At 40.1% G+C, this 12765-nt stretch overlaps 2 protein-coding genes across 2 annotated transcripts; both read left to right on the forward strand.

The window, feature by feature from the left end:
- Positions 1-3675: 3675 nt before the first annotated feature.
- Positions 3676-7172, forward strand: LOC104468915 (transforming acidic coiled-coil-containing protein 2-like; the record flags this gene model as incomplete). Its single annotated transcript, XM_010083201.1, has 4 exons — positions 3676-3836; positions 4392-4498; positions 5743-5863; positions 6605-7172. Coding segments are annotated over 4 exons (455 nt in total), but the record flags the coding sequence as incomplete, so codon positions are not given.
- A 597-nt stretch (positions 7173-7769) lies between these two features.
- On the forward strand, positions 7770-9407 carry LOC104468916 (CD59 glycoprotein-like). Its single transcript, XM_010083202.1, has 3 exons — positions 7770-7843; positions 8652-8768; positions 9202-9407. The coding sequence occupies exons 1-3, from the start codon at positions 7789-7791 to the stop codon at positions 9405-9407; spliced, it is 378 nt and encodes a 125-aa protein (XP_010081504.1). The 5' UTR covers positions 7770-7788.
- The last annotated feature ends 3358 nt before the right edge of the window (positions 9408-12765 follow it).

The raw sequence follows: 12765 nt of genomic DNA on the forward strand, positions 1-12765 counted from the left end.
TGTTAATTAGAGCAGTATGCAAATTCTGGAGCTTCTTCTCTCTGCATTTAATGTAAATTTTTGATCTAATTGTCCCACTTTCTCCTGTCATTTGTCGTAAATTACCGACCCTTTCGATAAAGGGATTCACTCATCCAAGTGCCACGTTGTGGAGGAAAATGATTGTCTGTGTGCTATTTGCATATACTTCACTGAACTGTTATCACAATAATGCCTTACTGCTAAAGCAAAATACGCATTTTAACAAAAGAAATGCCTGTACTGTTTCTGTTTATGATTTAACCCTTCTGAGCTGTTTATACAGCCCTGTTAGGAGGGCATTACGAGCGAACCCATTTCACAAATCCCTTTAATGAATACTCAGTGTGGTCGATAGCTCCTGCTCCTTTTATAGGTTGTCGTGTGATGTATAATTAATATTGAAAATATCCCATATTGACAATACATGATTATGTCTGGTTGCCTATAAGGCACTGAAAGCATGCGTTGGGGCTGTGGAAGGTCTAGTAGTTGCTGACCTACACGTATAGAACCAATATTACCTTAGCTTCTGCAATTAGCTTCACGCCACACTCTGCACAGCCAGAGCTTGCAAGCTGTCACTGTACAGATCCCTGTGAGTGTCTCTTTGCATATTTTTTCACCGGTGCTTTAACTTTTTTTCCTTTTTTCTTACACTTGCCTCAGCCCCTGACACATTCTTGTTTATTCTGAGGAGGGGGGGAGTAAAACTCGCAGGCTTTCCAGGCTAGCCTGCTGCTTGTGCTGCTGCTTTGCTGCCTCTTGCCCAAGTTCTGCAGCTCAGGACGGCGTGGCACTGACAGCCCGGTGGAACAGAGCCTCCTGCGTAACCCCAGTGTTCACTGCACCCCACCCTACACACACCGTGATCACAGCCGTCCATGCTTCCCTTCCAAAATCCCTGTCGTGGATTTCCTTTTTATTGATGGATTTGTAATGTTGGGGGCTTTTTTTTCTGTTAAAAATGTATGCTTCTACGTGTACATTTAAATACGTAATTAAATTCTCACTGTGGAAAACAAACAGATGTTATGCTTTGTGCACTACAGGTTGTTGCATTACTTATTTTCTGCTTTCCTAACAATTCCTGATTTTTCTATTTTGCTTCCGTTTTTGTTGCTTCTTGCTATTTGCTTGCAAAAAACAAAACAGGCAAGCCTGGTAAGTAAAGCTTTTCACCAACTTTCACACCAGCATTTTGCATTTTTCTTTTCTTTTGTGTTTGTTCTCCGTTTGCTGCATTCCCATTAAGTAACGTCAGTCGTACTGAGCTGAGCCTGAAAGCGGATCTGCTGTGGTGGTGCTCTGATTCTGTCAATTTGGATAGTGTTAGTCCTGAGCATCCTGTTGTTATTGTTGGTGAGCTGTGGACAGTGTGTGTTGCGGATGTGGAAGCCATTTAATTTAAATATTTTAATCACGTAACCTCATAAATAAATTTAGAAATAAGTATCTTTAATTGCCTGACTAAGATTTGACTGGCGGACTGTTATCAGCACAACTCTACTAATCAGCTTTTTCATTTTAAAGCTCAATCATTGTTTTAGAAAAATACCACATGGATATTCCAGTCCCTGTCCAGCCAGATGCCAGTTTCTGTTTTTCACAGTATTTAACCACTTTGGTTTAAAATGCATTGTAAGTGCTGTCTGAGATGATCAGATGCCCCTTCCCTAAAGCTCACAGGAAACTTTCTCTCTTTGCAATTTCTTTTGAACGATGCACTGGGAGGTAGGGAAGAGTGAGTTGTGAGGGAGTGAGTCAGGAATTACTAACTTTGTAGATTGCCCTAGAAACAAATAAGAAGGAAGTTGCTAAAATACCGCAGACAGCAGTCTTAGGAAAAGTAAAGTTGTGAGATTAACTACACATTGAAGTACATTACGTGATCGTGCAAATGGATCCCTTCCCCTGCATGGAGTTGCGGTGACGGAGGTTTTGCCAAAGAGGAGGATCCTGCCAGTAAGTGATTTGGAATTAGCCTAGAGAGTGTGTACCATCCAGCGTGGTTAAACAAATCGTGTGCTGGAACAAAAGGTGACAGCTTCTCAGCTTTAAAAAATAAGCAAAGGATGGTAGATCAAGGAGTTTCTCCTCTTGCTTGAGCATACATTTATTTTGACATTACAGATGATCACCAAGGGTCATTAAGAAGGCAAAATAGAAAAGAATGTTTATTTTTGATGAAGCATTAAATGTTATCAAATTGATGTGGCTTTACAGGGCTCTGGGTTTCTCAGTTCTGCCATATCAAAGGTGTTTGTTTAGTAGTAAAATAAAGGTGTCACAACTTCCAGTGCTGCAGACCCAGTGCAGGTCCTGAGAGCTGCTCTGGTTCTTTCCATCTTCTGCATCATACAGAGCAAAATAACCTCCGGTCAGGGTCTGTCCCAGCAAGATGCTGTCAGGGGGTGTGCGGAGAAGCGCAGAACATAGCCAGCATGAGCTGATGCACGGCATGGCATTGTCACTGCTCTGGGCTTAGGCTAGCAAAATAGGTATAAAAGGATTGAATATGCAAAAGGAAGCTATGAATCCCCATCTGGGAATTGACAGGATCAACTTTGACATTTCACAGCTGACCAGCATATGGAATACTTAATTCAGATGAAGACTTCTATTCAAATAAAAAAAATAAAACACTTGTTTAGGTCTTTATATTTCCAATTATATAGGCCTGAGTAAAATGTTGTAGATTCTGAAATGTCCCATTCTTTTTACATGGAAGAACTTCCTACCTGATTTCAGTTTCCATCATAGACAAAGGAGGATCATAATATAACACCGCTGTTTTGCGGGTTGGTTTTTATTTGAGTATCATTCAAAGTAGCCCTTAAAACATGGCCACAAGAATCATATTTTAGGATATGAAGCAAACAATGAAGCATTTTGGAAGACAATGCCAGACCTTTTTTTCCAGTGTTATGCGGATATTCCAGTTTAGTACTAGGTCAATTCCTTTGAAAAGTTCTCTTCCACATGGATTTGGGTTCGTGTTATATTCTTCCCACCATCCCTGCCTCAAATTCAGCTATACCCAGGAGAAGCTTGGAAGACGTTTTCTGCAGAACAGAATTTAGAAAGTCTAATCTTAGATTTCGTTTCTGGCACTTGCTACAATAATCCTAAGAATGAGTGTTTGCAGAACAGTGTTTTTCCAAGGGAAGAATTAGAGTTGAATTCCATTAAACAAAGTGCTTGTTTGTACAGGATTAGAAGAGGTGCCAGCAGATGACAAGCAGATATCAGCAATGGCAAATAATTTATTCCTAGAGATAGTAATATGCGTAAATGTCCTTTCCATCAGCTAGTGCATCTTTGGGCAAACAAGGGAATCCAACACTTGCTTTCTTCATGGGAATGGCTGAGTCCAAACTGAAATAAATCGTTTGTACAGAGATATGTTCACATTTTTCCCCAACATCAAAATATTTAAATATTACTATATTTAGCATCCTTTTTCCAAAGCAGGATTATATAAATATGCATAATATTTATATTAAAATGACTTTTCTGGACCCCACAAACTTACTAATACGCAGCATAGAGCACACTGTAGTAGAAACTATAGATGACAGTGAAATCAGCATTCTTAACTACTGTTACCCTTCTGAAAACTGCCTTTTTTTCCTCCCCCTCTCTTCTTTCTAACAGAGGATGAACAGCGAGAGAAATCTGTCTCCCATCACACTGTTCAGCAGCTGATAGTGGAGAAGGAACAAGCTTTGGCAGATCTGAACTCAGTGGAGAAATCACTGGCAGATCTTTTCAGGAGATACGAGAAAATGAAAGAAGTGTTGGAGGGGTTTCGGAAGGTGAGTTACATTGAAGTCTCCTCCTTTAAAGACAAAAACTGAGCAGGCTCATGTACTGGTACACTAGTGCTGTTCCCAGTCGAATCTGCTGTACTGCATTAGGCAGCAGCGTGCTGGCGGGAGGGAGGACATGAATGCTCATTTGTGTTTTCTTTTTGGCTTAAAAAAGATGGAGTTCTTGCACAAGAATAACTAGCTGCAACACTGCAATTTCACTAGCTGTCACACAGCTGTTGGACTGGAGCACGTGTCAGGGCTGGCTTCTGGACTGAGCGTTCTGTTAAAACCTAGGACGTGAATTCCTCAGGTCAGAGATTATGTCTGAAGTGTGTGACATAACACAATCCTCACGTGAAGGTTTGCAGCCATTTATCAAATGCAAACAGAAGAATTGTAAAGCTTTTTGCATTGGGTAATATTGCTTCAGATAGCCTCTGTGTGGGGGTGTCCATGTTAGACTGCAGCCCTTAAAATATCTAAATGTGACTCCCACAGATAGGTGCCTGTCCTACACTTCACTCTTGCATTAAATTTAATGTCATCTTTTCATTTAAGAATGAAGAAGTGTTAAAGAAATGCGCGCAGGAATATTTATCCCGAGTAAAGAAGGAAGAGCAGAGGTATCAAGCACTCAAAATTCATGCTGAGGAAAAACTGGACAGGTAATTGACTGTAGAGATCTCATTTCAGGAATTCATGCTGCAGGAAGGTTCCTGTGTCTGGACCTTGCATCCCAAACCTGCTCCTTCAATCTGCTGAGCACAGGCTGCTCTGTGATGGAGGGTGGAATAAAACGCCGTAATGAGAATTTCAGTAACGTGCTGGCGTTTCTTCCAGCTCCTGGACATACAGAAGACCTTAAATTTCTGTCTTTCTCAAACGTCTTCGTGTTTCTTTAATGTATTTTCCAGGGAAGATAAGAAAGAAGCTGTTAGATAGGTTTATGCAGCTATGGAGGGCTGTGCTCAGATATTTGCACCTGCAGCTAGTATTCTTGTCCCCGGAGGTTTGCCAGTGCCCCTGTGCTGCATTACTGCCCCTGCATCAGTCAGCAGAGCAGAACATGTCGGTGCTGCTCAGCTGTCTCAGTGCACAACCAGGCAGTCTCTCCCTGGTAACACTGGTTATCTAAACTGGATCAGTCCAACTTGTGCCAAAGGTGATGAGGAATAGATACACAAAAAATTGTGTGCCAGATGTGCAGGGAGAGTAACTCCTTAAACCACCATTAAGGAGCAAACATCAGATTGCAGTTAAAGAGAGGCAGCAGAGGTTGATTTTTTTTTTTTTTTTTTCCTATTCTTACATGTAATGACCAATTAAGCATTTCTAGGGATTACATTCGGGACTCATGTTACAGCCCCCTACACCCAAGAGATGTTTCGAAAACATCACTAGGATTGATCCGTGCCTATAACAAAGTAAGAGTTGGTTTGCTTTCCAGCTGTTGTCGCAGCTGTGAGTCTAGTCTGTAAGAACTGGAGATCAGGTTTAGAAACCGCCATAAACCACTTGTGACTTGCGATACTTGTGACCCCAGCACAATATCTGAGAGAAGTATGAAGGGAACAACACAGACATTTCAAGGCCAGGCTGGATGGGGCTTTGAGCAACCTGGGCTGGTGGGAGGTGTCCCTGCCCGTGGCAGGGGGGTTGGAACTGGATGATCGTTAAGGTCCCTTCCAACCGAAACGAGTCTGTGATTAAGAAAAGACTTTGCAGCCTCTGCTGAGCAAGAGAGAGAGTCATGAAAAGTCTCTAGGGACAAGTCTCAGAGTACTTTCAAAGGCAAGCAGAAGGTAGTCCTGCTCTCACCACCCATCTGTTAATGCTCAGTCCATCCTTTGGTACCCACTGTGCTTTCCTGTAGAGAACCCGACGTGACAAAAGTCTATCTTTTTTCTAGAGCCAATGCTGAAATTGCACAAGTGAGAGGCAAAGCTCAGCAAGAGCAAGCAGCATATCAGGCCAGCCTTCGCAAAGAGCAGCTCAAAGTGGACGCATTGGAAAGAACACTGGAACAAAAGGTAAACAACAATTCAGCATTTTCACCCAGTTTGGGCAAATGAACCCATCTGCCAGGCTTTGATCTCAGCCACCAGCCACTGCTGGGGGCAGATTCAGACTCAGTCAAAGCTCAGCGTGCACCTGGGTATGAAGCAGGGTTGTGGTTTGCTTTGGTTCTGAGGTTTAAGGTCTTCCTGGTTTAGTTCTTCTTCCAGTTTTTGTTTCTATTTTTAGTTTTAGCTGTAATTCCATTGCTAGCTTACGTGCATCCCCTGTTAACAGACGAAACGACGAGATACAGATCTGTACGGCTTAGGGCAAAAGTGACTGTAGGAAATCGCTATTTATATTCTCTAGCTCAGCGAAGGAGCTTGCTTTCAGTATAGTACAGCTCATCCTTGCTTAGAGCCCCTGCAAAACAGAGTGAAAATACAAAAGTGCAGCCTAGAAACAAATTTATACTATGTATTATTACAACGTGCTAGGAGTGACTTCTATAAAGCTGTCTGCTTTAGTGCTAAGTGGGATTTGTTGAAGTTGGAGGAGCTGTATGCAGAAATAAGTAAGCATGTTGTTTAAATGCACTATATGTAGCTGTACTATGTATGCATATATATATCTCTATATATAGATACTCTGTTCTCAGTACTAGAGAAAATGTAATCGTCCCACACTTCTCCCAAAGGCTGGATAATTTAAAAAAAATACTCATCTTAATGCAACAGTATTTAATACTATTTATGTTGCCTTTTGTTTTCCAGAATAAAGAGATAGAAGAATTAACAAAGATTTGTGATGAACTGATTGCCAAAATGGGGAAAAGCTAACTTTTAACCAAATTTCTGGACTTCAATATTGAGTGCAATATGACCATTGGCACACTGATGTCCATACATTTATGTGGACAGGTTATATTTTCACTTTTTCGTATGCACTACTGTATTTTCTTTCTAAATAAAGTTGATTTAATTGTATGCAGTACTAAGATGACTATCAGAATTTCTTGCTATTGTTTGCATTTTCATAGTATAATTCATAGCAAGTTGATCTCAAAGTTCCTGTATCAGGGAGATTGTCAAGTTCTCTAAGAAATTACGAATTGCTGATCCTAGCCTTCCCTTTGTACATGAGTTCCCATGTTGGATGTCTTTTGGATTTAATATAAACATGTATTACTTGCATGGGGACTCTTGCCTTAAGGAGTGTAAACTTTATCTGCATTTGCTGATTTGTAAAATAAAATTTAAAATGAAAAAAAAAAAAAAAAGGAAATGCATGTCACTTAAATGAAATTCTCTATTGTAAATAAATTTTTTCGTTGAAAGTTGAAGATAAGTATGGCTCTATTTTATGTGCTTCACGTGCTTATTTCATGTGCAGCTCCGGATCCGGCAGCTTTTATTAAGCATCTCCTCCACAGAAAGCACTTTGTGTTTCACTGCTTGGTGATGGTCCTGGAGCACAACGTGGGTCATAATATTATTCTACTTACGTGCATGTACCTGTGTCTGTATGTTGCTTTCTCTATAAATACATATATGCTAGATTTGGACCACTCAGAAACCAAGCATGGGATAATCCTCCAGAATATTTAATAATCTGACCTTAATCCAGCACATCACGTAGGTAAAGGTGATGAGAACTGTTTGCGTGAGTTGGAGGCTGACATGCGACGATGGGATGGTGGGTTTTAAGCAAATCCATCACTGAAACGGGAATATATTTTCTTTTCCCCACTACTGGAAGAATTTGCTTGCAGGGTTTGTGGAGTGAAGTACATGTGATTAGAAGTACAACCAGAATAAGCTAGATAAGTAGCATTCTCGCACACCTCTTTATCCTGTAAATTATCCTCTGCAGAGGATTAGGTATGTAAGATAAGCATTAAGGCTTTAATAGCAAACAAACTGCTTTCTTTGGCTAATGGTGCATCTCTCGTTTCTCCATGATGTGGACAGTCTTCAGCCTGGTTCTCGTCAGCTCCCTTTTTGTACTCAAAAGTAAGTCAACTCCCTTTCCTTTCCTTTTTTTTTTTTTTAATTTATTTTTCATTTCCTACTTCAGGCATGGCTGAGTCTCTTTGATGTTCTGGGCTTCTCTCCTGGGTTTGATGGGTTTCAGATTATTTTGTGTATGTGGTTAGCAGCACAGAATGTCACCTCTGCTATGTAATGTAAAAATAAATGTGTATGCTAACAAATTTAAATATATTTTAAATAGATATCAAATTCATGCTTGCCTTTCAAAATACCATGTATTTTGAACCAAGGAAAAGAAGGAGGATCGGGTTATGGTTGTAATGTTTAAACAAAAGCAAAACTCTTAAGATAGACTGTTGTGACCTCTAGCTGAATTGATACTTTAGGAGAAAGTGAAATATGGATCATAGTAAGATTTTATGTGTTTACAATGTACTTTTTCATGATATTGTGGACAAAAGATCATGATAGGAGGGGAAAAACCACGATACTCCCAAGTTGTTATGGTGGACAGTTCTCTGAAAATGTTAAAGGAAAGCGTGGATGCAATTGCAGAACATCAGATATTCTTAGATTATTGTAAAAGCAAATTGTAAAAACATAATAATAAATGGCTTTAAAAAATATCTTTCAAATCAGTATCTGGGCCACTTCTAGAAAATAAAAATGTAGAGGATTTGCAGAAACTCTAGATACTTTTTAAACCTTTTTGCAATTTTTGCATGTGCTTCAAACAAAATTAGAAAGAGTGCATAGCTGATATAGTAAAATATTTTTTGTAAACTCCAGACACTACTGTTATAAGTGGTCCTTTTTTCCTTAATGCCAGGTGAAGCACTGCAGTGTTACACCTGTGTAGGCTCTAGTGATGAAGACTGTAACAGACAAGGAACTCAGCAATGTCCAGGGCACTCGGATGCATGTGCGGTCATTAGAGGACAAGCAAGTAAGTAGTCACAAAGAGTTCAGACTTGTCAGTGTGCTGTGATGATGAGCTGTGTCCACTCCATGTGAAAGCTCTAAAAAAGCATTTTAAGTGTTGCCCGCTTACTTAAATCTATCATTTTTTAAGCTAAATGATTTACCTGGAAATTAGGAAGGAGCGAGGCACTGCACTTGAGCATGTTCAGAGATATTTAAGGTGCACCAGTGGTATCTAAGATAAATTACAATTATTTAATTGTAATTATTTAACTTCAGTGGGAGCTTGTTAGTGTGCTGCAAACTGGTGCAATTGTATTTATTCACTTGTAAGGAATGGCCAGACCTAATGTTGCTGTTCAGTGTTGGATGGCCAGGCTCGCGCCAAGGGGATGTGGACGGGAGTGGGTGACCGTGAACGTGCAGGTCCGTTTGGGTTCAATGTGGCTCTCTTTTAGGTGGGGTTATGAAGTCCTGTTCGTTCAGGTCCTTCTGCGAGCGGGCAAGGAGGGACGGATCCAGAGCGCCCGGGGTGAGCGTTCACTGCTGCTACTCAAACAACTGCAATGCAAGAGGCCTGGCTTCCAGAGTCACCACCTCCGCCAGCTACTTCTCTCTCCTCGTCTTTACATTGCTGTGGCACCCGTTGTTGAAGCTGACATGAGGGTGGGGGGAAAAAAAAATAAGTGTATCATGAAGCAACAAGTCTGCCTTTATAGAAAGGGATAATTATATTTCCTAATTGCATTACTCTATGTACCATGTTTCTCAGTAGGCAAAAAGCAGTAGGCAGAGCTGACAGGTGTTCAGATAAAAGTTGGTCCATCTGCTAAATATATGTCTTGACCTATATGGAAGAAACGCTGCCCTCTTCTTATTTATCATACGGGGCTGATTGTGTGAATATGTAACATTTTCCTGCAATTCAGACAGTATGTATAAAGAGAAGGTGAAATCTTAGCTGCAAGTAGCCTTGTGAAGGACCAGATCTTCCAAATGTTGATTACTCTTGGCAAACATTCAAAAGCAAGCTAAAATTTTCAAGCACAAAAGTGACTGAAAATTCTAGCAAGTGAATTAGTCTTTCCGAGGACAAAGCCAGAAAACTTGAACTAAAGATGGTTTAGTTTTAATAGAAACTGTTAAGAGAAGGTCATTAAGAGAACAATGCGTGGAGGTATGTTATAGTGTATTACCTGGAAAAAAAAAGCCTTCCAGGCTTCTCTTTTCTGATCCTTTGAGAATCTTACCACAACACTGAAAGAAAAAGAACAAAAAAACAGCTTGGGACTTTTTTTGATCTGGTAAGATCCCTGGAGAGATCAGCTTGTTCTCTCTCTACTGCTGGTTTTCAGAACAAGTGGTTAGTCCCTGTCTTGTAGACAAATTATAATTTGAGTAATAACATTCTTCCTTATCCAAATTTTTCTTGCAGTTTCAGCTACATAGTTTTTCTTCACTGTCCTAAACTTCATTCTTTGAGAGTAAGAGTATATCTCTCCCCCTTCAAGTGATGTGATTTGGTTGGTCTGTGGTGGTTTATTCATCCTTTTCATTTTGAAAAGTCAATTAAATTACTTGGAGATCTTTAGAGCCATAAAGAACTGAAAAAACATCTGTAATAATCCCATTCATTGCAGTCTTACCATGTAAATTGTCCAGAATGGGCCACATCATAGAAGGTGTAGTGGGTCACTACTACGTCACTAGTGGGTAGGCAGATGGTCCTTTGGAATGATTATGTTGAAATTAGGCAAGATGAGAGAAATGATGTAACGCATTATGTCATAACACTAAGGTTCTTAGGTCTGTGTTATTGGAGGACAGGGTGGTACCTCCTTTGATTCAAAACTCACACAGAGAGCCAGATGAATGATATTTGTAGATTTTAATGTCCAATGTGATGATCTGGTCTTATCTCTGGCACACAACAGACATAGAACTGGCTTAAAGTCCAGCTGGTGTCACTGAAGTAGAGGTGGTCATTCTAGTTCTAGTTGCCCAGTTGGAAAAAGCTTTGGTCATCAAGTTTATGGAACTCACAAAATATGTGGCAAAGTAGTTTTTTTCCACTAGATTTGTGCTGTGACTTTTTTTCAGTGTAATTCTTTGAAAAATCAATTCCAGGCAGTATGTCATAGAATTCTGCACATTCACAAAAAATTTATTGCAAACTCTAGACAGCCTCTTTAGGTGAAATAATCACTGAAACCTCAAGCAGAGTATAACCCTAAACTGCCTTGTAGCTGTTGCCAGTCCAACGGACCAAACTGTCTCCTGGTTTTATTGTACTGTTTCCTCTGTCTGGATCATCTTGTGTAGATTCTGGCGTCAGACTGGGACTATATTCCAAGGCTCAGACAAGGTGGTTCTGGTCTATGCTCCCTGGCTAGCCACAAGTCTGATAAAGCTGTTAAATATGAAGGTTGCAACAATGCAACAGATCTTGTCTGGGAATGTTAATTTAGACTTAAATATCTGTGTAAAAATCACTTAATTTGGTTTAAGTATTTTTCATTTCACTCTCAGCTTGAATCAGTTCCTTCAATCTGTTCTGCTAAGGGAAATATGTATTGATTGTACCTTTATTTTCTGATTGTTCTGTAATGATAAATCTGTATTGAATGCAATCTCTGTATATGCTCAGTGCATTTCCTTAATGAGGAAATAAAACACATGCAATGGCTGACAACGTCTCTTGCTAAACAAAACTGCATCTTTTAATTGGGATTTCCAGTTGCATCCGGCAGTCTGTTTTCCAGCAGGAACTCTGGGGGATGTTATTTCTTAAATCTGTTAGATAAAATATTGAATGTTGATCGTTTTCTTACTGTGATATTTCCATTATAAAATAAGAAGGTAAGGCTCTATCCTCTTGACAAACACCATCTGTCGTTCCTGCCTGCAGCCAGGACTCAGATCTTCCGGCAGCTCCCAGCCTCCCGCCGCCTCCATTTGATTCTGCCACCCACCACGCGCTGTGTTTTGCTTTTTACAGGTTTGTCATTTTTCCTGCCTAATTATGAACCTGAAGGGTGCACACATGTATATATCTAGTATTTATGGATTGATATCGGAGGGGTTTCACAACGGCTCATGGTATAAACATTAACAGGGAGAGAAGCACTGAAAAAATAGAACAAAGTAGAAGGTATTTTTTTTTTTAAACTCCATTAAAACCGCAGAAAATATTTTAAAGTTTTCATTGCCATGACTGTGCAGAGCTATTCCAACCCATATGTAAAACAGAAAGTGATTGTCTTCGGTTTGGTTGTTCTGGAGTCTCGTCATTCCCGTCCAGTGCCGTACGTCTTCCTTAATGCCAACAGACAGTTGGGACAAAAGGAGCAGAAACCAATCATGAAATGCCTTCTGCAACTAAAAATGGTAGGACTTCTTTTTTGTCTGTTGTATCAGTTGGATCTATGTAGTGGATCAGTTGGGTAAGTACTGGGTTTGAGTTTAATGCCTCTCACCTTCAGGAAAGGATCTCTAAAGCAAGAGATTTGTAATTTCTAAGTGAGAGAAACTCTCAATTATAACTATAGCTTGTAGGACTTACATAATAATTTTCATTATTTCTTTATATCCTCTTGTTTTTGGCAGTACAGACAGCGTTTCGTTATTTTTCTGGTCTTCTCAAAGACCACGACAGCCTCTGGGACCTACGCAGAGGGCACATCTGAGCAGAGTGCCCTGCGCTTCTCAAAGAGCGTACATGCAAATGTACGATTTAATTTGTGTCGATAGTCATTACATTGCTAGCATCTGAACAAAACACGGGAAGAGCCAACGTGGGATTCCATTCAGAATCACAGAAGCAGCATGTGACACTTGTCACCATGGCTTTATGGAAGGTAGGTCTTGTCAAAAAACGTCCCATTTGAGATTACAGTTTTTTGCTGATAAAGGCAAATACATCGATTTTGCAACATATTTCAGATAAAATCGCAGTCATGATACCCAGACGGAGAGCTAGAAGAGCGAAAGACTGCAAAAACAAGTTCTCAGTAGAAAATAAT

The sequence above is a fragment of the Pterocles gutturalis genome, unplaced genomic scaffold, assembly GCF_000699245.1.
Source record: "Pterocles gutturalis isolate BGI_N339 unplaced genomic scaffold, ASM69924v1 scaffold23610, whole genome shotgun sequence".
Taxonomy (NCBI): Eukaryota; Metazoa; Chordata; class Aves; order Pterocliformes; family Pteroclidae; genus Pterocles; species Pterocles gutturalis.